The sequence below is a fragment of the Macaca mulatta genome, chromosome 2 (assembly GCF_049350105.2).
Source record: "Macaca mulatta isolate MMU2019108-1 chromosome 2, T2T-MMU8v2.0, whole genome shotgun sequence".
Classification (NCBI taxonomy): domain Eukaryota; kingdom Metazoa; phylum Chordata; class Mammalia; order Primates; family Cercopithecidae; genus Macaca; species Macaca mulatta.
Window position 1 is genome coordinate 55,004,722 of NC_133407.1, and position 24,301 is coordinate 55,029,022.

The following is a 24,301-nucleotide window of genomic DNA, read 5'->3' on the forward strand; positions in this document are numbered from 1 at the left end:
CCTTTAAAATTTCAGTTTTATAGTTCCTTCAAAGTTATTGAAAACAGGTATCATTATTACATTCTCAATATAAAATTCACCAAGAAAATTAATTTTAAAAAAGAAGAAAAGCAGAGGCAACTGTATTCCCAATATAAACAGTATTTACCACATCTTATTGTTTAAATATGAAAATAAAATGAAAATAAGGAATGCTTCTCTGTTCCTTTGGTAGTGGATAAAATAATTTCAACAGTGTTTTTTAAAAAATCTATGCCATAAATGTGTTTCCTGTGAAATGAGTTACTTGTTTTTTGTCATTCAATTGAGAAATTGAATGTGAAAATGAAATAAATGTGAATGTGAAAATAAAAGTCTCACAAAAATTCCCCTGCATGAACATCTCTGACTGGGAGGTTTGACTGAATAAATTATTCCTGGGCTTTTGAATTATTAATCTTGGCTGCAAGATATGCAAATAAGACTGTACTAACCATGTCCAGCGGCACAGCACTGGGTCAGAAGGTATATCCTGCTGCTGGCAGAGTTCCTGTCAAGGGATCAGGTCTTTCAAGAGAATGGTAAGCTACATGGCAAATTGTGCCTCTCAGTGTATAAAGTAAGGCCAGATTTCCTTCTAAAGGTGGCCTGTGAGTAATTAAGGTTTTCAGTATTAAGTGTTTAAATTAATTCTTTATAAATAGATGTAAAACAGCAAAAGAATTGAAACAAAAAGTCATTTTTATCTCTACATTTATTTTTCAACAAATTAACTGTCTTGTTTTAGTTGTCAAGTACTAATTTTATTTTATTTAAAGGGATTATTATATTTGCTAACATCTCAGCAACTTATATTTCTACAAAATAGTAATTGGATTTAATTAAATAAATATAACTACTTATGGGGAAAAATTAAAGTTCCTAAATGATTTGAAACATATACACACACACACACACACACACACACACATATATATTTTTTTCTTTTTCTTTTTTTTTTTTTTTTTTGAGACACAGTTTCACTCTTGTGAGTGCAATGGTGTGATCTCGGCTCACTGGAACCTCTGCCCCTGGGGTTCAAGCAATTCTCCTGCCTCAGCCTCCCAAGTAGGTTACAGGTGCCCACCACCACGCCTGGCTAATTTATTTTGTATTTTTTAGTAGAGACGGAGTTTCACCATGTTGGTCAGGCTGGTCTCGAACTCCTGACTTCAGGAGATCCACCCACCTCAGCCTCTCCAAGTGTTGGGATTCCAGGTGTGAGCCACTGCTCTGGGACATCATATTTTTATGTTTAGAAAATAATGTATTTGGGGGAATTTTCAGGCATCCTAAAAATTAAATTTAACATTTATGTGCATAAAAATGATATTATCTAATAACATAATTTACTTAGGAAAAATGAAAAATTGCAGAAACCATTTCTGCAAAAAAATTGCAGAAAAACTGCAAAAAAAATTGCAGAAAGTATAGAAAGTATGAAAGAAGTATGGAAACCTTCCATAACTTTTCAAATGTGTGTGGTATTCTTAAAGAAAGTAATACACAATTTGTGCCATACTATTACTTTTTAATGTCTTAATCTCTGGTGTAATGTATGAAATACATAAAAATAAAGTTACAAATGTTAAATTATTATATCTTGTCAGTGTGAATACATAGTTTTGCTCAAATTGTTTAGTAATCAAAAAAGTAATTTGTTAAAAGAAATTCTCATGTTACCATGTAAATTTGCCTTAAGGTAGCACTTAAAAGTAAACATTTTGCAAGTATTATTTGTTTAATTGTGAAGACTATAAAAACAAACAATTAAAAAGCTAAGAAAGTATCAAATATATATATATATTTTAAAGTAAATTTCAGAAATGCAGATTTTCAAAAGACTAAATATTTTTAAAGTAAAAAACATTTTCAAATTAAAAATTAGTATTATTGATCTGCTTATGTAAGTAAATTAGATATTGTTTCTAGTTCAATAATTCTAAGTTTTAGATATATTTTTAGACTTGAAACTAATGATTTCACTTTAATTTCTGCTCTTAAAAAAAAAAACCTGTTCAAAATAATTCATCCAAATCAGTTACAATCTATCACTATTTCCATTTCCTAAAAATTAAGAATATAACTACTAGATAGCAGAAGAGAGAATATTAATTTTTCATGAGGGAATTTTCTCTGTAATTGGGAGTCTTGCTTAAAGGAGCAACTTACTTCATATGTTTATAGAATTGTGATACCACACTAAAAATATACCCAACTACAAATATATCCAATTTGAAATATAGTACCTTCAAAATTGTGTATCCTGGTGAAGTTAAGTTGGTCTGCAAATATTGGACAGCTCATATTTATAAAATCATAACCTATTAGAATTATGAACTTAGAAAAAAGAATGAAACAAATGTATCATAAAAGATTATAAAACATCATAAAAATATAATCTCATTTTTATAAATATAAATTCAGGTAAATATTAAAGTGTAGAACGGTACCCAAATATTAGGAGTGGTCTGTTTACAGACAATTTTTATTTCTTATTTTTGCCTATTTGATTTTATGAGTGTTACACAATTAACAATAATTTTATACACACATTTTAAAAAGCTGTTTCAAAAAAATGAAGAAACAACTCTATGAGAAGCAAGACAAATATGATAATTTAGCCATTCATTTTTCTTATTTCAGATCTACTCCTTCCCTATTTCTCCATCAATCCCCAATCTTCTGGACTACTGTAAAGCAGAAAGGCTCCTTAACTTTTATGTGACCCGTCACTTGCCTAAATGATAGTTGCAGGAAATTGGGCTCTAGTTGCACAAGTCTTTATGGCTATATTTTCCTTCCATTGTAGTCAAACCTTTCTGCTGTGCACAATACATAAGCTATTAACATTTCCAGTGGTGACTAGGCAGAAAGATAAACCTTATGACCAGAAAAAAAGGAAATGCAAAAGTGAAACAAATTTCCTGTGTCAAGGAAACTTTCTTGAAACAAATTCAAGAAAATTTGAATTTGTGCACCAGCTTTTTGAGTGCCCCCAAAATAATAAAATTTCAGAAATAAGGCCTGAGATGGTCCAACATTTAAAACTTGGGCAAAGAAGGATTAAGCCACGAAAGAGCCTGAAAATGGAGAAAGGAGGAAAACAAGGAGATTGTTGTGTCATAGAAGATAGGAAGAGTGTTTCCAGAAAGTGTGGATTTAAAAGCTACTGAGAATAAATAACAATAGTAAAAACTGACCATTGAGCTAAAAAAATGAAGTTTGTTAATAATATTTTAAAGTCTATTGACATTTTTGCTATATTTCTAGAAGTTTAAAGTTTTTAATATTATCAAATAGATGCCAATTTTGAGAGAAAAAAATGATAGGAAATTTAGATAAAAGGAGAAAGGACATAATAAAAACTACCTACAGTCTCATCATTTGAAATAAAACTATTAACACTTTGATGCATGTCTTTCTAGACTTCTTACGCTTATTGATTTCAGGTGTCATTTCTTAATTAAAGGCTTCAATTTTAAAATTTATCGTGGAAGATATACATTTAATTTTGCTTTATTCAAATGTGTTTCTAAACTATAGCTACTATTACTACAATTACCAATATTTAATACTTATATTATATATCGTGTTGACTTTCATAGTGAAATAAGCAATGAGCTTAATCTGATGGTCTTGTTACTTATCTGGCCTTGGAGAAAATATTTATAAAAATGCTTATAAATAGTCAGGTGATTATATTCATCTCTTCACTCAACAAAGATTTATAGACCACCTACTATCTGCTTGTCACTGTGCCAGATATGGACAATAAAAATGAGTAAGACAAAGTTATAAAAAATTCTAAGAAGTTTAGTATACAATGAAAGCATAAATGGGAGGATCTAGTTTAGACTGAGGGTCAGACAGCCTACCTTAGGAAACCTACACTTGAACAGAGGTATGAAAGAAGTATAGATATAAGACAAATATACGATGGGCCAGGAATCACAGGACAAAAACAGCAGTGAAAAGAGAGTCAGACAGAGGGACTGCACATGAAGAAGGTTAGGAGGAGAGTAATGCCAAGCAAAATTGAAGTGGGTACAGGGGCTAGATCATGCAGACCTTGATGTCCCCATTAAGGATTTTAGACTATATTCCTTGGATAGTGGCAAGTTTATTAAGGGTTTTGATCAAGAAAAGCTATATGACCAGATTTTGAGTTGTAGTTTTTCAACACTATTTAGTTATAATGGTAAACATGAATTGATGAGGGCCAGAGAGGATGTGAGGAGACAATAGGATAATGTGACGTAGTGCAAAATAGAGATGAGAATAGCTTGGACGAGAATGATAATGAAAGCTATGGAGCAGTAATGGCAGATTTGAGAAACATCCAGACATTACAGTAAACAAACGAGTAGTTTATTCATTATTGGCATTGAGTTTTAGATGACCTGGAGGATATTGCTTAGATTTTTGTGGTGAGCACCTGGGTACATGGCAGAACCATTTACTGAAATATGTGGATATGCTGCAGGCTTGGTAAGGAACTTGGAGAATTTAGTATAGGATTTCTAGAGGCAGAGAAACCTGAGAAAAATCAATCAATGGCAATAAACAACTACAGTTTGTTAGGCAGATACAAGCCGGGCTGGAAATCTGGGAGTTGTTGATGTATAGCTGGTCATCAAACCTCAACAGTGAATAACATCATTTAGGTCAATCTATAGAAAGATGGAGCCCAGAAATTAGCCTTGAGGAACTCAACATTTAATGCTTGAGCGAAGAAGACTTGAGCCCCAAAAGTGCCTGCAAAGAACAAGCAGGGAGAAACAAGGGAAACTAGGATATTGTCATGTCTCAGAAGTCAAAGGAAGAGTGTTTCCGGAAGACAGACTATGAAAAACAACTGATAAATAAAATAAGACTAGTGAAAAATGATTATTGGAAGGAGTAATGTGGAGGCTACTTGGAGGACTGGTAGGTCTGAAGCCAAATTGGAGTAAATTGAAAGGGAATGGGGTGTCGAGATGTCAAAACACTTAGTGAGATGACTCTTTTCAGAAATCAAACTATGAAGAGGAGAGGAACATGTGAAATTAGGGAGAGTTGTTTATGTTGCTCCTTATTTTAAGACTGAAAAGATGAGAGTGTTTAAATTCTGATGCAAAAGAGGAGATGAAGACTGAAGATGAGGTGAAGAATGCCGAAGAGTCAAAAAGAGGAAATAATGGTACCATAGGAATACTGAGAATTTGGGAATGAGTTGGATCTAGAGTAAGCTCAACAAATGGTTTTTATCTCAATGAACTAGGAGGTAAAACCATTTGCTAATAATGAGTAAGGTAGAGTAAATGAGAAAAGTTTTAAGTGATTAAAAAATATGGAATGGAGAAATATAGGAATATGCTGGCAATATGAGAGAGCAGTAGAATTAGGTGACCTCAAAGACAGAGCGAAACCAATCTGCTTTATTCTTCAGCAGCATTCATGTGTCTGCTGCTTGAGAAAGTTCCCATGCAGCTTTGTCTGGAATTGGACTTAGTGGCAGGTTGCCATAGAAGGATTAGAGAGACTCAGAAAAATGTATAATGTTTTAAAGTAAGTGATTAAAAATAACTTTTCAAAATGTTAAACTCATCATATCTACAACTCTGTGACTTATTTTCATAAATACAACACTCTCAAAACAACAATGATCTTTAACTTAAGTAAACCACTTGAATTTGACAAAAATACAGTTTTCCAGATGCCTTATCATAGCAAATTATACTGAATTTTGCATACTTATAAAAAGCAATTTAGGTGCATTTATTCTTATTATGTTCTATTTACCAAAATTCTATATTGAAAGAATTGTTTGCAACTAATACTCAGAAGCCTACTTGACAAGGAGGTTTTTAGAACATTTTGTTTTCAACCTTGGGTTTCCTCACTAGAAATAAGTAATATTTAATGTTTAACAATGGCAATCCAGTACATTTTTCAGATCATTAAAGTTATTGAAATACCCTATCCAATCACAATCTGGCCTCGTGACAAGAGGAAAAAATGGTAGGTTAGCAAGACACTTGAGGTTTGAGTGAGTCAGGTTGCTTATTTCCATGGTACATATTCAGAAGGCATTACAATAAAGGTCTTTTACTAAGTATACGACCTAGGCAAGTGCCATGGTATTAATATTGGTGTCTTCTCAAACTGTATGTTGGAACCTAATAGTATTAAGAGATGGGGCCTTTTGGAAAGTGATGAAGCCATGAAGACTTTGCCTTCATGAATTCGACTGGTACCCTGTGAAAGAAGTTTAAGGGAGCTGCCTTGCCCCTTCTGACATTGTTGTGAGGACACAACGGCCACTATTTTTGAAGCAGAGGCTGACTTTTCATCAGACACCAAATCGCTGACACCTTGATCTTGGACTTTGCAGCCTACAGAACTGCGATAAATAAATTTCTATTTTATATAAATTACCCAGTCTGAGGCATATCATCTTTCAATAAATAATGACCAATGTTAATATTACTAAGATTTTCAGTTTCATATTTTGAATTTTTAAAAATTAAGTTCTAAAACTGAAGTTGTATCATAGTTTATGAATTAATACAATATGCAGAATTATTTAGCAATATGGAAACAAGTAAAAGCTTAAAATAGTAAGACTGACGTTCTAAAAATTCTTATTTCCCTTTCTAGGTTATGGTTTAACTCAGAAGAATTTGTTGAGCAACTACAATATGCTGGGGACTGTGGTATGTTTACAGACACAAAAGTGAATTCAAAATCTTCTCTTCAATTATTTTATCACACTTTCCCTTTGTTTCTTTGCTATTTGTCAAGCCCTCTATGTGTGTTTCCACCTTAATGCCTTCACATGTGCTCTTTCTTATGCCTGGAACACTTCCTGCAAATATAGATATGTCTCTTTCACTTTCTTCATTGAGGTTTTTGTTTAAATGTCATCCTGTATAAAAGCCTCACCCTTATCACCACATATAAAAAATAACTCACTGCCACCCTCCATCCCAAAACTTTCTAACATTTTTACCTTCCCATATGTTTTTATGCATAGCACTTATTATCGGTATCATTCATTGTTTACTTCCTGATTCTTCCCAAGAGAGTATAAATTGTTAGAGATTAGGAACTTTGATTTATTCACCACTGTTATCTCCCATGCCTGAAATTATATTCAGCACATAGTTGAAAGGTATTCAAAAATATTTGTTAAAATAATACATTAATGACATATATATGTATATATGTATATATATGTATGCTTTCCTTACCAATGTAACCCGCCTTCTATAGTTCACCATTCAAGTGTTTTTCATTATTATTATGTTCTGCACAGTTTTGTCATTAGTCACAGTCTAGTGTTTAATCCTTATATTTTCTTTCTCTTTTTAAGGCATGGAATGCAACTTGCGAAAACTGGCTGGCCGCAGAGGCTGCCCTGGAAAAGTATTACCTTTCCATTTTTTATGGGATTGAGTTCGTTGTGGGAATCCTTGGAAATACTATTGTTGTTTATGGCTACATCTTCTCTCTGAAGAATTGGAACAGCAGTAATGTCTATCTCTTTAACCTCTCTATCTCTGACTTCGCTTTTCTGTGTACCCTCCCCATGCTGATAAGGAGTTACGCCAATGGAAACTGGATATATGGAGACGTGCTCTGCATAAGCAACCGATATGTGCTCCATGCCAACCTCTATACCAGCATTCTCTTTCTCACTTTTATCAGCATAGATCGATACTTGGTAATTAAGTATCCTTTCCGAGAACACCTTCTGCAAAAGAAAGAGTTTGCTATTTTAATCTCCTTGGCCATCTGGGTTTTAGTAACGTTAGAGTTACTGCCCATACTTCCCCTTATAAATCCTGTTATAACTGACAATGGCACCACCTGTAATGATTTTGCAAGTTCTGGAGACCCCAACTACAACCTCATTTACAGCATGTGTCTAACACTGTTGGGGTTCCTTATTCCTCTTTTTGTAATGTGTTTCTTTTATTATAAGATTGCTGTCTTCCTAAAGCAGAGGAGTAGACAGGTTGCTCCTGCTCTACCCCTTGAAAAGCCTCTCAACTTGGTCATCATGGCAGTGGTAATCTTCTCCGTGCTTTTTACACCCTATCATGTCATGCGGAATGTGAGGATCGCTTCACGCCTGGGGAGCTGGAAGCAGTATCAATGCACTCAGGTCATCATCCACTCCTTTTACATTGTGACACGACCGTTGGCTTTTCTGAACAGTGTCATCAACCCTGTCTTCTATTTTCTTTTGGGAGATCACTTCAGGGACATGCTGATGAATCAACTGAGACACAACTTTAAATCCCTTACCTCCCTTACCTCCAGAGAAAAGTGAGGTGTTTGTGAAACAGATTGTTTTACGAATGCATCTGTAAGCCAGTTACAGTTTGCTTTGACTCGTAAATATCAATCAGAGAGTGTCACAGATTTAACCTTCATCTAAAGACAAGTTGTATCCAGAGTATGCGAAAAGAATGGGATGACAAGAATGTACTGGTTTCTTCTCCTAAGAACTGAAAGGAGTTGGATTGCCTCATGTTTAGGCATGTAACTCCAAAATACTAGGTGTTTTAAGGCTTTCTCACTCAGTGCAAAAATGGAAGATATATAAAGCAACAAGTTGTCTGCATTTGATCATTGGTCAGATTGTAAAAAAAAAAAAAATTGTTTTGGCAACATTCTCTATGTTATTCTTATTCTTATGATCCTAGAACTTTATGTGAGAACTGAATAGCAGAAGATGTATTATTAAATATTTTTCAGAAGTTGTGCTGTTAAGCAAATTTAAAGTTAACAGTAATAATGATTAAGAAAGCAATATAAGAAAGCAATATAATGAGTTCAAGGATATCTATCTGATATATTTTTTTATATTCATCATGAATTGGGGTAGTCTTTTAATATATCTATCCTTTTTTGTTGTATGGTTTATAGTAGAAAGAATCTTACTTTAAATTAAAAAGAACCTAAAGAGATAATTCAACAAAAGTAGAGAATATGTTTGAGCTTGTCAGGAAATTTAGATATTAAAATACTAGAGAGATACACCAAGGATATTTGAATAATAAAAAAAAAAAGATTTGTAGAACACAAAGTGCCTATCGGGAAACCCAAAGCAAAACAGAGCAAACGTGAGTACATCATTTTAAATAATGATTTTGCCATCTGGCATTTTATAATCATAATTTGACCACCAGTGCATGAAAATATATTAAAGTTCATTAGCCTTCTGCTCTTGATTTAATAGTGAACTTTAAAATATATTAATATCATAAACCAGCAAATGAGGACAAATAAACTGATAATAGTAGATTCATTGGGATAGTTTTCCCTTTTGGAGGGAAAGTCACAATTTTTTTCCATGATCCCCCTTTTTTTGTAAACACTGGAATAATTTACAAGGATAAGTTTATTGCAGCGAGAGTGAATCACATCTGGAGTGAGCCTTGTTTTTGTGCAACATTACTGTAAGACCATTGGAGTAAATGTTTCAAACAAAATGTACTTTATGAAATTATAGAGCATAAAAATATTTATGTGCTTATTAATCTGTATTATCCCAAGAGGGTTAATGAGGCACCATATCATGCACAAAACAAATGCAGGGAAAAAAAATGGGTGCTGCATTAGCTTTTTAAAGTCAAAGAAGTATCACATAATAATTCCCTGATATGCAACATAAAGTGTCTATGGCCACATATCTAAATTCCTTTCCTTGATGTCATTAGCTATAAGGAGTGAGTAATGTGAAGGGTAAAATAAGCATTATGAATACAGAGACATAAAATTCCACTGTCCTTCCTTTTCTGAAATACTCTGGGAGGTATTCTGATATTTTTTAATCTGTCAGTTTTCCCAGTTAATATCTCTAGACCTCAAACAACTGAAATATTATAAAAATGCATTAGTCACAAAAGATTTATTTTCTTACATTGCACTAGGCTTCAAGATATTTTCTGCCATGCCTTGCCTTTAGTATCAATATTATAAAAATTTCACTGTAATTTTATAACTGCCTAATAACAAACTGAAAACAGAACTTCTGAGTTTCCTCATCAGAAAGGGCCATAGAAAAGGCCTTAGGAAAGAAAGATTCACTTACTTCTGCGAACTTGGCAATCTGTAATTTAACTTTAATTTGTATTTTATGCATGAATTTTACTTGTAAAGATGAAATTAAATTTGCTTCCCCTACACCCCAACTCCAAGAAGTCACAGGAATGGACTCTTTCTAATAGTGCAGTGAAATATTTTTTCAAACCATAAACACACACACACACGTATATATACCTTGTAAACAAGAGGTTAAGACATTTTATAGCACATTTAAAAATTATTTTCTTCCTCAAATCTATCATGTGATAACTTAATCCTAAACAGACTTCAGGGCCCTAAACTAAAATTATAAGAGCTATTTCATTTGCTTTTTTTACTGGGTAATTGTAAGAATCACAAACAATAAATCATGGAAATCCTTTCTGGGTTTGTGGTTTTTAAGGAAATAATATTGAACTTTTGTATTTTGTCTTTTAATTGGCTCCCTGGTGTCTTCAGAATGATGTCTAAACTATTTGGTCCAGATTCTTCCATCTGGACCCATCTACTCTTCTTAACGTTTCACCTATCACTGTTGTCACAAACCATACCCTATAGCTAAAGATTGCTACTTTAGTTTATTATATTCAGAATTTTCTTCACCTTGTACCCCTATTGCTCATCTTGGTTTCATCATACCTGCATATATAGTAATTCTAAACATCTTTCAAGGTTCATCTCATCTGTCATTCCTTGTTGAAGCTTGCCGTTATATCCTCTCTTCCCCAAATCTAAAAGTAAAACTTTCTACCACTGGGGCTTCAGATACTTTTAATACTACTTATTTGAATTTCATTATTTTTATTACAGTTATTTAGATTTAAGTCAACTCCAAGGTCTGTGAGTTGGAAATTATACCTAATTATTATTGTCTTCATAGCAGAGTACTTTTAAAATTATGGTTTATTATAAGTGAATGTCTTACAGAACAAACTCAGAGTCAATGCTTCCTTGAATGTGCGTAATCAAGCTATTTTTTGTCATCATTACTTTAATAAGTAACATTATTTTCTATGAAGAATAGAGTGCATATACATAAACCCATGTGCCAGTTCATTGCACTGCCTCTCACATTTTCCTCTAGACTTTTGAGCATAGTTTTAATGACTGTTTGAAATCTCTGTCTCCTTGTTCCAAATCTGGGTCATCTTGGAGTTGGTCTTCATTGGTGTCTTTTCTTTTAAGTATGGGTCATAATTTTCCTGTTTCTCTATATGTCTAGTAAATTAGAATTTTATTCTAGATGATGAATAATGTGTGGCAGAGATTCTGGATTCTGTTACATTCCATCAAAGAGTATTGATATTTTTGTATATACATTTAGAAATGTACATGTATACAATAATAAAAATAATTTTTTTCTCAGAACTGCCTACAATCATGAAGGGTTTCTTCTTTATGTGCTTATAACAATGTAGACAAGGGGACTTCCAGGCAAGATGGTCAAATAGGAACAGCTCTGGTCTGCAGTTCCTAGTGAGACCAATGCAGAAGGCGGGTGATTTCTGCATTTCCAACTGAGGTACCCGGTTCATATCACTGGGACTGGTTAGACAGGGGGTGCAGCCCACAGAGGGTGAACAGAAGCAGGGTGGGGTGTCAACTCACCCTGGAAGTGCAAGGGGTCGGGAACTCTCTCCCCTAGCCAAGGAAAGCCATGAGGGAACTTGAAGTGAGGGATGGTGCTATCTGGCCCAGATACTACACATTTCCCAAGGTCTTTGAAACCAACAGAACAGGAGATTCCCTTGGGTGCCTACGCCACAAGGGCCCTGGGTTTCATGCACAAAACTGGGTGGTCGTTAGGGCAGACACTGTGCTAGCTGCAGGAATTTTTTTTCTTCATACCCCAGGGATGCATGGGACACCAGTGAGACAGAACTGTTCATGCTGGAAAGGGGGCTGATGACAGGGAGCCATGTGGTCTTGCCCAGCAGATCCCACCTGCATGGAGCCCAGCAAGTCAAGATCCACTGGCTTGAAAATCTCCCTAGCAGCACAGCAGTCAGATGTCAACCTGGGATGCTCAAGCTTAATGGGGGAGGAGTGTCCACCATTAATGAGGCTTGAGTAGGCAGTTTTCCCCTCACAGCATAAACAAAGCTGCCAGGAAGTTCAGACCGGGTGGAGCCCACCGCAGCTCCACAAAGCCATTGTAGCCAGACTGCCTCTCCAGATTCCTCCTCTCTGGGCAGGCTATCTCTGAATGAAAGGCCGCAGCCCCAGTCAGGAGCTTGTAGATAAAACTCTCATCTTCTGGGGACAGACACCTGGGGGAAGGGGCAGCTGTGGGCACAGCTTCAGCAGACTTAAACATTCCTGCCTCCTGGCTCTGAAGAGAGCAGCAGATCTCCCAGCACAGCACCAGAGCTCTGTTAAGAGACAGACCACCTCTTCAAGTGGGTCCCTGACCCCTTGCCTCCAGAGGGCATGAAACCTCCCAGACAGATAGCTCATTCAGGAGAGCTCCAGCTGGCATCTGGCAGGTGTCCTATGGGATGAAGCTTCCAGAGGAAGGAACAGGCAGCAATCCTCACCGTTCTGCAGCCTCCACTGGTGAGACCTAGGCAAACAGGGTCTGGAGTGAACCTCTAGCAAACTCCAGTAGACCTGCAGTAGAGGGGCCTGACTGTTAGAAGGAAAACTAACAAATAGAAAGGAATAGCATCAATATCAACAAAAAGGACATCCACAGAGAAATCCCATCAGAAGGTCACCAACATCAAAGACCAAAGGTAGATACATCCACAAAAGGGAGGAAAAACCAGTGCAAAAAGGCTGAAAATTCCAAAAAACAGAATGCCTCTTCTCCTCCAAAGGATCACAACTCCTCACCAGCAAGGGAACAAAATTTGACAGAGAATGAGTTTGACAAACTGACAGAAGTAAGCTTCAGAATATGGGTAATAACAAATTCCTCCAAGCTAAAGCAGCATATTCTAACCCAATGCAAGGAAGCTAGGATCTTGATAAAAAATTACAGAAACTGCTAACTAGAATAACCAGTTTAGAGAGGAACATAAATGACCTGATGGAGCTGAAAAACACACCATGGGAACTTCGTGAAGCATACACTAGTATCAAGAGCAGAATTGATCAAGTGGGAGAAAGGATATCAGAGATTGAAGATCAACTTAATGAAATAAAGCATGAACACTAGATTAGAGAAAAAAGAGTGAAAAGGAAGGAGTAAAACATCCAAGCAATGTGGGACTATGTGAAAAGACCAAACCTACATTTGATTGGTGTACCTGAAAGTGACAGGCAGAATGGAACCAAGCTGGAAAACAAACTTCAGGATATTAACCAGGAAGGAGAACTTCCCCAACATAGCAAGACAAGCCGACATCCAAGTTCAGGAAATACAGAGAACACCATAAAGATACTCCTCGAGGAGAACAACCCCAAAACACATGATCATCAGATTCACCAAGGTTGAAATGAAGAAAAAAAATGTTAAGAGCAGCCAGGGATAAAGGTCGAGTTACCCACAAAGAAAATCCCATCAGACAAACAGTAGATCTCTCTGCAGAAACCCTACAAAGCAGAAGAGAGTGGGGGCCAATATTCAACATTTTTAAAGAAAATAATTTTCAACCCAGAATTTCATGTCCAGCCAAACTAACCTTCATAAGTAAACGAGAAATAAAATCCTTTACAGACAAGCAAAGGCTGAGGGATTTTGTCACCACAAGCCCTGCCTTAAAAGAGCTCCTGAAGGAAGCACTAAATACACAAAGGAAAAATCTGTACCAGCCACTGCATAAACAAAGCAAAATGTAAAGACCATTGATACTATGAAGAAACTGCATCAACAAATGGGCAAAATAACCAGCTATCATCATAATGATAAGATCAAATTCAGACATAACATTAAATGTAATGGGCTAAATGTCCCAATTAGAAAGCACAGAATGGCAAATTGAATAAAGAGTCAAGACCCATCGGTGTGCTGTATTCAAGAGATGCATCTCGTGTGCAAAGACACATAGGCTCAAAATAAAGGGATGGAGGAAGATTTACCAAGAAAATGGGAAGCAAAAAAAAAGAAAAAAAAAAAAAAAGCAGAGGTTGCAATCTTCCTCTCCGATAAATCAGACTTTAAACCAACAAAGAACCAAAAAGACAAAGAAGGGCATTACATAATGGTAAAGGGATGAATGCAACAGAAGAGCTAACAATCCTAAATATATATGCACCCAATACAGGAGCACCCAGATTCATAAAGCAAATTCTTAGAGATGTACAAAGAAACATAGACTCCCACATAATACTAGTGGGAAACCTTAACACCCCACTGTCAATATTAGACAGATCAACGAGACAGAAAATTAACAAGGATATTCAGGACCTGAACTCAGCTCTGGACCAAGTAGACCTAATAGACATCTACAGAACTCTCTGCCCCAAGTCAACAGAATATACATTCTTCTCAGCACCACATAGAACTTATTCTAAAATTGACCACATAATTGGAAGTGAAAGACTCCTCAGCAAATGCAAAAGAGTGGAAATCATAACAAACAGTCACTCAGACCACAGTGCAATCAAATTAGAACTCAGGATTAAGAAACTCACGTAAAACCGCACAACTATATGGAAACTGAACAACATGACCCTGAATGACTACTGGGTAAATAAAGAAATTAAGGCAGAAATAAATCAGTTATTTGAAACCAATGAGAACAAAGACACAAGATACCAGAATCTCTGGGACACAGCTAAAGCACTGTTTAGAGAGAAATTTATAGCACTAAATGCCCACAGGAGAAAGCAGGAAAGATCTAAAATTGACACCCTAACATCACAATTGAAAGAACTAGAGAAGCAAAAGCAAACAAATTTAAAAGCTAACAGATGACAAGAAATAACTAAGATCAGAGCATAACAGAAAGTAACAGAGACAAGAAAAATCCTTCAAAAAATCAATGAATCCAGTAGCAGGAATTTTGCAAAGATTAACAAAAGAGATAGACTGCTGGCCAGACTAATAAAGAAGAAAAGAGAGAAGAATCAAATAGACACAATAAAAAATGATAAAGGGGAGATCACTACTGATCCTATAGAAATACAAACTACCATCAGAGAATACTATGAACACCTCTATGCAAATAAACTAGAAAATCTAGAAGAAATGGATACATTCCTGGACACATACACCCTCCCAAGACTAAACCAGGAAGAAGTTGAATCCCTGAATAGACTGATAACAAGTTCTGAAATTGAGGCAGTAATTAATAACCTACCAATCAAAAAAGTCCAGGACCAGATGGATTTACAGGCAAATTCTACCAGAGATACAAGGAGGAGCTGGTACCATTCCTTCTGAAATTTTTCTAAACAATAGAAAAAGAGGGACTCCTCCATCACTCATTTTATGAGGCCAGTATCATCCTGATACCAAAATCTGGCAAAGACTCAACAAAAAAAGAAAATTTCAGGCCAATATCCCTGATGAACATCGATGTAAAAATCCTCATTAAAATACTGGCAAAACAAATCCAGCAGCACATCAAAAAGTGTATCCACCATGATTAAGCTGACTTCATCCCTGGGATGCAAGGCTGGTTCAACATACACAAATCAATAGATGTAATCCACCACATAAACAGAACCAATGGCAAAAACCACGTGATTATCTCAATAGATGCAGAAAAAGCCTTTGATAAAATTCATCATCCTTTCATGCTAACAACATTCAATAAACTAGATATTGATGGAACATATCTCAAAATAATAAGAGCTATTTATGACAAACCCACAGCCAATATACTAAATAGGCAAAAGCTGGAAGCATTCCCTTTGAAACCCAGCATGAGACAAGGATGCCCTCTCTCATCACTCCTATTCAACAAAGTATTGCAAGTTCTGGCCAGGGTAGTTAGGAAAGAGAAAGAAATAAAGTGTATTCAAATAGGAAGACAGAAGGTCAAATTATCTCTGTATGAAGGTGACAGAATTGTATATTTTTAAAACCCCATCATCTCAGCCCAAAAACTCCTTAAGCTGATAGGCAACTTCAGCAGTCTCAGGACACAAAATTAATGTGCAAAAATCACAAGCATTCCTATACACCAATAATAGACAAAAAGAGAGCCAAATCATGAGCAAACCCTGATTCACAATTGCTACAAAGAGAATAAAATACCTAAGAATACAAATTACAAGGGATATGAAGGACCTCTTCAAGGAGGACTACAAACCACTTCTCAATGCAATAAGAGAGGACATGAACAAATGGAAAAACATTCCATGCTCATGGATAGGAAGAATCAATATCATGAAAATGGCCATACTGCCCAAAGTAATTTGTAGATTCAATGGTATTCCCATCAAGCTAGCATTGACTTTATTCACAGAATTAGAAAAAAACTACTTTAAACTTCATATGGATCCTAAAGAGAGCCCACATTGCCAAGACAATCCTAAGCAAAAAGAACAAAGCTGGAGGCATCATGCTACCTGACTTCAAACTATACTACAAGGCTACAATAGCCAAAACAGCATGACACTGGTATTGAAACAGAGGTATAAACCAATAGAACAGAACAGAGGCCTCAGAAATAACACCACACATCTTCAACCATCTGATCTTTGACAAATCTGACAAAAACAAGCAACAGGGAAAGGATTCCCTATTTAATAAATATTGTTGGGAAAACTGGCTAGCCATATGCAGAAAACTGAAACTGTACCTTTTTCTTACACTTTATACAAAAATTAATTCAAGATGGATTAAAGACTTAAATGTTAGATTTAAAACTATAAAAACCCTAGAAGAAAACCTAGGCAATACCATTAAGGACATAGGTATGGGCAAAGATTTCATGTCTGAAACACAAAAAGCAATTGCAATACAAGCCAAAATTGACCAATGGGATCTAATTAAGCTAAAGAATTTCTGCACGGTGAAAGAAACTATCATCACAGTCAACAGGCAACCTACACAATGAGAGAAAATTTTTGCAATCTATCCATCTGACAAAGGGCTAATATCCAGAATCTACAAGGAACTTAAACAAATTTACAAGAAAAAAACAACCCCCTATCAAAAAGTGGGCAAAGAATATGAACAGACACTTTTCAAAAGAAGACATTTACACAGCCACCAAACATATGAAAAAAAGCTCACCATCACTGGTCATCAGAGAAATGCAAATCAAAACCACAATGAGATACTGTCTCATGCCAGCGTGAATGGCGATCATTAAAAAGTCAAGAAACAACAGATGCTGGAGACGACATGGAGAAATAGGAACGCATTTACCCTGTTGGTGGGAGTGTAAATTAGTTAAACCACTGTGGAAGACAGTGTGGCGATTCCTCAAGGATCCAGAACCAGAAATACCATTTGACCCAGCAATCCTGTTATTGAGTATATACCCAAAGGATTACAGATCATTCTACTGTAAAGACACATGCACACCTATGTTTATTGCAGCACTATTCACAATAGCAAAGACTTGGAACCAACACAAATGCCCATCAATTTTAAACTGGATAAAGAAAATGTGGCATGTAGACACTATGGAATACTATGCAGACAGAAAAAAGAATGAGTTCATGTCCTTTGAGGGATATGTACAAAGATGGAAACTATCATTGTCAGCAAACTAACACAAGAACAGAAAACAAAACACCACACGTTCTCACTCATAAGTGAGAGCTAAACAATAAGAACATATGGGCACAGGGAAGGGAAAGTCACACACTGGAGCCTGTTGTGGGGTGGGGGCTAAGGCGAGGGATAGCATTAGGAAAAATACCTAACGTAGATGGTGGATTGATATGCACAGCAAACCGCCATGGAACGTGTATACCTATGTAACAAACCTGCACGTTCTGCTCATATATCCCAGAACTTAAAGTATAATTTAAAAAAATATATATATAAACAGTTCTACTTCTTCAAAAAAAAAAGTGTAGATGAGGCTTTAGATTTCCCAGTGGCCATATCTATGGCTACATTTACATGTTCAAATTAGTGGGAAAACTCCACTTTGGTCTAGAATTGGACCAAAGATTGGAAAACCCCCCTTTCCAATCCAAGTCCACCGTAACAAATCAGGTGCTTCGATTTCCATTGGCTTCAGATTCCCAAAGGAATCTGAGACATAGAAATATGATCAGTCAGGATTCAGGTGCCAAATTCCATTCTAAACCTTCAACACAAATAGCACTTGGGTAGAACTTAAAAATGCACCAGACTCTGTTACTCTAGCCCTTTATATATTTTTAACTCATTCAACTCTCACCAAACCCTATGAAAATTAGACATGATGAAACCAAGGCACAGATAATTTAATGGTTTGATCAAAGCAGATAGCCTGATTTTACAGACCATGCTCTTAACCACCATGCAGTAAATCACAATTGCATGGAAGCTGATATACATTCAAGAGTCATTCTTGTAATGAATTTAAGGATGTTTATTTTATAGTTTATCATATTATTTGATCCCAGTGACATCTTATAACACAGCTTTAATGAAGGCAGCTCCAGGATGATGTGAGACTGTGTATCAGAATAGGCTCTTGAATCACAGTCACAGTCTGTTTACATGTGCAAGATTCTTTTATAATTTGATTTTTTTCTAATCTTGAACTTTGTCTTATGGAATTCTATGGATATGAAATATGAAACCTATAGATAGCGTTCACACAGTATACAATAAATTTGAGAATATGTAAATTTTCAGAATAGAAATTTATCTAAATAATGCCTAGGTATACTATGTTTATAGAAAGCTGACTGCTTCAGTGATGCAATAATAAATCCTATGGCACAAAACAGTACATGTTACAGTAAGATTCTCAGACAGAGACAATGAGTCTTGGTCATATTTTGTCTAAATATCAATAATATGGAGAATATTTTATTAGGAAATTTGCTTTTCGGTAACTTTCTATTGAAAGAAATATTGTATTCAAATACAAACTTTGCTAGATTATTAATTCTAACTGTAAAAATAGTTAATTTGATTAGATTTCTAAAGATAGAAAATTATTATCCTTTTCATGTCACATTTAAATCCACATAGACCAATACTTGAAAGATAAAATGCTACATGGATATGTGTGTATAGTTCACATAAAGAAAAGGAAGAAGAAATGTGCTGTACAAAATTATTAGCTTTGTTACAGTAACTCAGGCCTGTCTCTTGGTTGTATTATTAGCTCCAATGTACTGATGAGGAAACAAGCTTTAAGAGATCTAGTAGCTGGGTGCACTGACTCATGGCTGTAATCCAAGCACTTTGAGAGGCTGAGGCAGGAGGATCACTCAAGCCCAAGAGTTCAAGTCCTGCCTGGGCAAGAAATCAAGGCCCCATCTTTACAGAAAATACAAAAGACAGAGATGTAGTAAAGGAGTCCTCAAGGCAAGTGTCAGAGTTGGCTTTGAAATCTAGATCCATCTGGCTTTAAAGAAAAATAAACTCTCTGTAACAATCTCTTTTGAAATGAAATCAAAGTCATCATCCAAAAGTTTAAGCCACAGATATATAAAAAAGAAAAGTATTTATAAACCATAGAGGAGCATCATTTTCTTTTTTTTCTTTTTTTGTTCTCTTTTTCTTTCCTTCCTTTCTTTTTTTTTTTTTTTGAGACAGCCTCGTTTTGTTACCCAGGCTGGATGGAGTGCAGTGACACCATCTCTGCTCACAGCAGCCTCTGCCTTCAGGGTTCAAGGGATTCTCCTGCCTCAGCCTCCCAAGTAACTGGGATAACAGGTGTTCGGCACCATTCCCAGCTAATTTTTGTATTTTTAGTAGAGACGGGGTTTCACCACATTGATCAGGATAGTCTTGAACTCCTGGCCTAAGGTGATCCACCAACCTTGGCCTCCCAAAGTGCTAGGATTACAGGTGTGAGCCACTGTGCCTGGCCTGGAGCATCATTTTCAATGGGAAAACACTGATATAGGGAGGAGAAATGTTTTTCCTTCTGAAAATGTAGTTTTTCTCATTTAAGATTTAACTTTTTGACAATATAGTTTGAAATTAATTTAATGAATCCTAATTTCAGAGCTTTCCATCCAAAGTGTTGTAAGTCAAAATATACAAAAGTGCATATTTTAAAAACCCTCATTCAAGCTCATTTGTGGTAAACTTCAAAATTATTATCATAGGGTGAAAGAAGGAGAGGGCAGGTGTTGAAACCGCTGATGTCTCAGCTTACATTGTACACACTTCCTGTGGTTTTTTAACGAGTCAAAACTAAGCAATAAATATGGTGTGTTTGAAAATTGGCACATCCTACCAGACTTATATGTGTACACAGTACACTGTTAACTCAACTTTAATATTCATTGTGTCCACAGTGGGGATAAATACTTGTGTTGGGTGACCATGGGGCAGAGCAGCCTTTGCTTTGAGTGTATGAAGTGTTCTCTGGAAGGTGAACTCATCCCAATAAAAATGTGAGTCAAACAGGCAAGTTCAGCCTTATCTTATATAAGAATAAAGCCTCAGATAGAGAAGATGGGCAATTCTGAGTGCAACACAATGGAGCAAACTGATTGTTGAAAATGTTTGTCTTTGGCAATCTCAGGAAAATGCCATGGAAAAGAACCTGGAGTAGAAGAGGGGAAGGAAGCATGAGTACATGATTGTAAATGAGACACATCCCAGGGGCTTTACATAAATATATACCTGGGTAGAACTGTAGACATGCTGAAGAGGTGGAGCATAAGTAAGAAAGAGCATTGGTGTTCCACAATTCCATCTGAGTTCCCAAATTGGTGGACTTGGAAAATTCTTGACATACACAGAAAATTTTGCTGTTGTCTTTGTCCATGATCTATTACAACTGAACATCTGAGACAGGGTCAGTTATAAAAAAAATGAAAGTTTATTTAGTTCATGATTTTGAAGGCCGAGAAGTCTAGAATCATGGCACCAACATCTGTTGAGGGCCTTCTTGCTCCATCATAACCCAGCAGAAGGGATCACAAAGTAAGAGAGCAAGAGCATGTGTGTCATGTATGTCAGCTCAGATCTCGCTTCCTTTTTTTATGAAGCTGCCAGTGCTATCATGGGGATTCTGCCTTGATGACTTTATCTAATGCTGACTACTTTCAAAGATCCCGTCTTCAATCAAGAATTTGGAGATTAAGTCTCAACACATGAAATTTAGAAAACATATTCAAACCAGATAATTCAAAGCATTATGTATAGACAGAAATATACACATATTTAGTACATTTTAAAAGAAAGTGAGGCTCACTACATCAATCATACAGTCATTTAGTTCCTACGTCACATTTGCTCATTAGACTTTGTCTATATCCAGTACTAGTGAGAAGTAAATTAAGTTGCTGAGATGTCTTTTTGGTTCTAAACACATTCAAAATAAAATGATTTTAAGTGAGTAGAATTGCTTGGCAGCTTGCCACTTCTGTAACAATTCTACTTTTTTAACAAATATTCTTTGGATGCTCAGCATTTGCCAGAAATTTTGCTGTTGGTTAAACTATAAATAGCAAATATTTTCTGCCATTAATTAACTCACGGTCTTTTAGGGAAATCAGATGTGTAAATACACATACATAAAGTGGTCGGTGAAAAAAAGAGATGTGCCCAGGTTGCAAAAGAACAGGAAGAGAGGTCGCAATTCTTGCTCATTATGACAGGGGATGATTTGGAAGTGATACTAATTCTATTAGGGCTGGCATGGAGGGAGCGCAGCAATAGAGATGGAGCTGAAGTATAAAGGTGGAAGGTGGGCATTTGAAGGCAAACCAATGAGGGAGCAATTTTTGTATCACTGTGCCTTTTCAGATGAGATAACTGGTAGTTAGTAGAAAAGCAATACATATATGTAATACTGTTCAGCTTGCAATGCACTATAGCTGGAACCGTTCAAGAGTTTTCAAAAGATGACTTTTTTTTTTCTTTTCGTAAGGAAGGTTTAAGCAAAGACAGAAAACAAAATCTGATAAATGTTTAAATAATTAATTTTACATACTCTGTCCTGCCAGCTTTCTTTGAATGCCCTGCCAACACTGTCGTCCTTATTCCAATTCCAGCCATCTCTTAAATATTAGCATTCTCAGCTCCATTTTCTTTTCACTCTTTTTTCCCTCAGAAAATGTTATTCTCGTACATGGATTTACATCTTATTTCTGAGTTTGAATTGATTTCTATGCTACCTGCAGAGGTTTTCACCTGCCTTTCTGTGCAACTCTATATGAAGATAAATTCATGGGTTCAAAAGAGGGAGCTCAGTGTCTCACTCAACAAATTTTGTACCTTCTGCACATTCTCTCAGGAACAAAAATGCCATTTCTTTTGCTTCCTCTCCCTCAAGTCTATATCCTCTTATTTGTCTAGCCTCTAATTTAGTTTTTCTATTCTTACTTCATTTCCTCATCATGTTTCACCTGGATCATCTATTTTTTAATCAAATAAACATTCATGGGTATTTATTCATCTAATATCTCTCCATGGTTTGGGAATTGTGCTTAGAACTAGGGCAGCTCATGAGAAAAAAAAAAAAAAAGAAACAAATAAGTGATCCAAAAAGTAAAAGAAACAAACAGAGAATTTAAAAAATATGAAAAATTATTGAATGGGGCATAAGAAAGGCTTCTATAGCCCGTATGATGCCTTTGTAAGAATTAGTGAAAACATACCCTATGGAGAATGTAACCTCATGACAGGTGCAAGGCTTGGCTTGCAGAGCACTGACCAGTTTCCAGGCCCACTCTCCCCTCAGTTGGGCATGGACTGTACAACCTCTGTGAACCTTCAGGCATAGGTTACCATGGCAGCCCAGTGAAGGGATGCTTTATGTAATTCCAGGATATGCAGAAGTTTGATTTTATCTCTAAATCTCATTTCAACATTTTATAGATATCTGTCAGTAAAAATAAATATTTTTGAAATGTTTTTTATCACTCAAGTAGTGTACATTGTACCCAATAGGTAGCTTTTCATCCCTCCTACCCTGTCCCCAACGTTTATTATAACACTCTGTATGCCCATAGCTTAGTTTCCAGTTATAAAGGAGTCATGCAGTATTTGGTTTTCAATTCCTGAGTGACTTCACTTAGAATAATGACCTCTAGTTCCATCCAAGTTATTGCAAAAGACATTTCATTATTTTCATGGCTGAGTAGTATTCTACAGTATACATATATATACATACACACACACACACACATGTATATAATCACATTTTCTTTATTCACTCATCAGTTGATGGGCACTCAGGCTGATTCCACATCTTTGCAACTGTGCAACATGCTGTGATAAACATATGCATGCAGGTGTCTTTTTGATATAAACACTAAATACCTTTATTAAAGAAGGCCCAAAATGGCAGGAGAAACATTTCGTATAAAACAATAATTATCAGGATAGTCACTTGCTATTGAGTACCTATATTGCATCTTATGTTGTAAATATATTCATATATTTAATCCCTAAATCAACCTTTAAAGTTAAGTATTACTACTCTCATCTCCAGATGAGGCAGTGAAGTGTCTGAGGGATCTAATAAACTGTTCAAGTTACACACATGAAAATTTGATGTACACTCATTCTGATTCCAAAGGCCAGGCTTTTTTAGATCTTTGCACTGATCTTATACAAGCAACAAATGAAAGAGGTTCAAGAAAAGAGAAATTTCACTCAATATATTGAGGAAAAGGGTACATTTTGCAATAGACTGAATGGTTATGTCCTCTCAAAATTCATGTGCTGAAACCTAATCTCCAAGTGATGGTATTAGGATGTAGAACATTTGGGAAGTGATTATGTCATGAGGGTGGGATGGGATTAGTGTGCTTATAAAAGAGGCTCCAGACAGTTCCATCACCCTTTCCATCATGTGACAACACAGTGAGCAAATGGCTGGCTGTCTGTGAACCAGGAAGTAGACCCTCAGCAGACACAGAATCTCTCAGCACCTTGATCTTGGACTTCCCAGCCTCCAGAACTGTGAGAAATACATTTCTGTTGCTCATAAGCCACCAATTCTATGGTACTTTGTTATAGAAACCTGAATGGACTTAGATACTATTTAAAACACTTGGAAAGATTGTCATAAAGAAGAAGAATTAGCTTTGGTCTGTGTTGCTTTACAGGTCACAACTTAGCCAGTTGGTAGAAGGGAATTGATGTGATGTTCAGCTCCACACAATAACAAACTTTGTGTTCCTATGACTGTCTGAAAACCGCATGAGCTATCTTGAAAAGTAA

The 24,301-nt window shown here is 35.9% G+C and overlaps 1 protein-coding gene across 1 annotated transcript; it reads left to right on the plus strand.

Annotated features, from left to right (window-relative positions):
* The first annotated feature begins 371 nt into the window (after nt 1-371).
* Nucleotides 372-11,463, plus strand: SUCNR1 (succinate receptor 1). Its single transcript, XM_001100627.5, has 3 exons — nt 372-560; nt 6,661-6,716; nt 7,376-11,463. Exons 2-3 carry the CDS (start codon nt 6,702-6,704, stop codon nt 8,336-8,338), a joined length of 978 nt encoding a protein of 325 aa, XP_001100627.2. The 5' UTR covers nt 372-560; nt 6,661-6,701; the 3' UTR covers nt 8,339-11,463.
* The last annotated feature ends 12,838 nt before the right edge of the window (nt 11,464-24,301 follow it).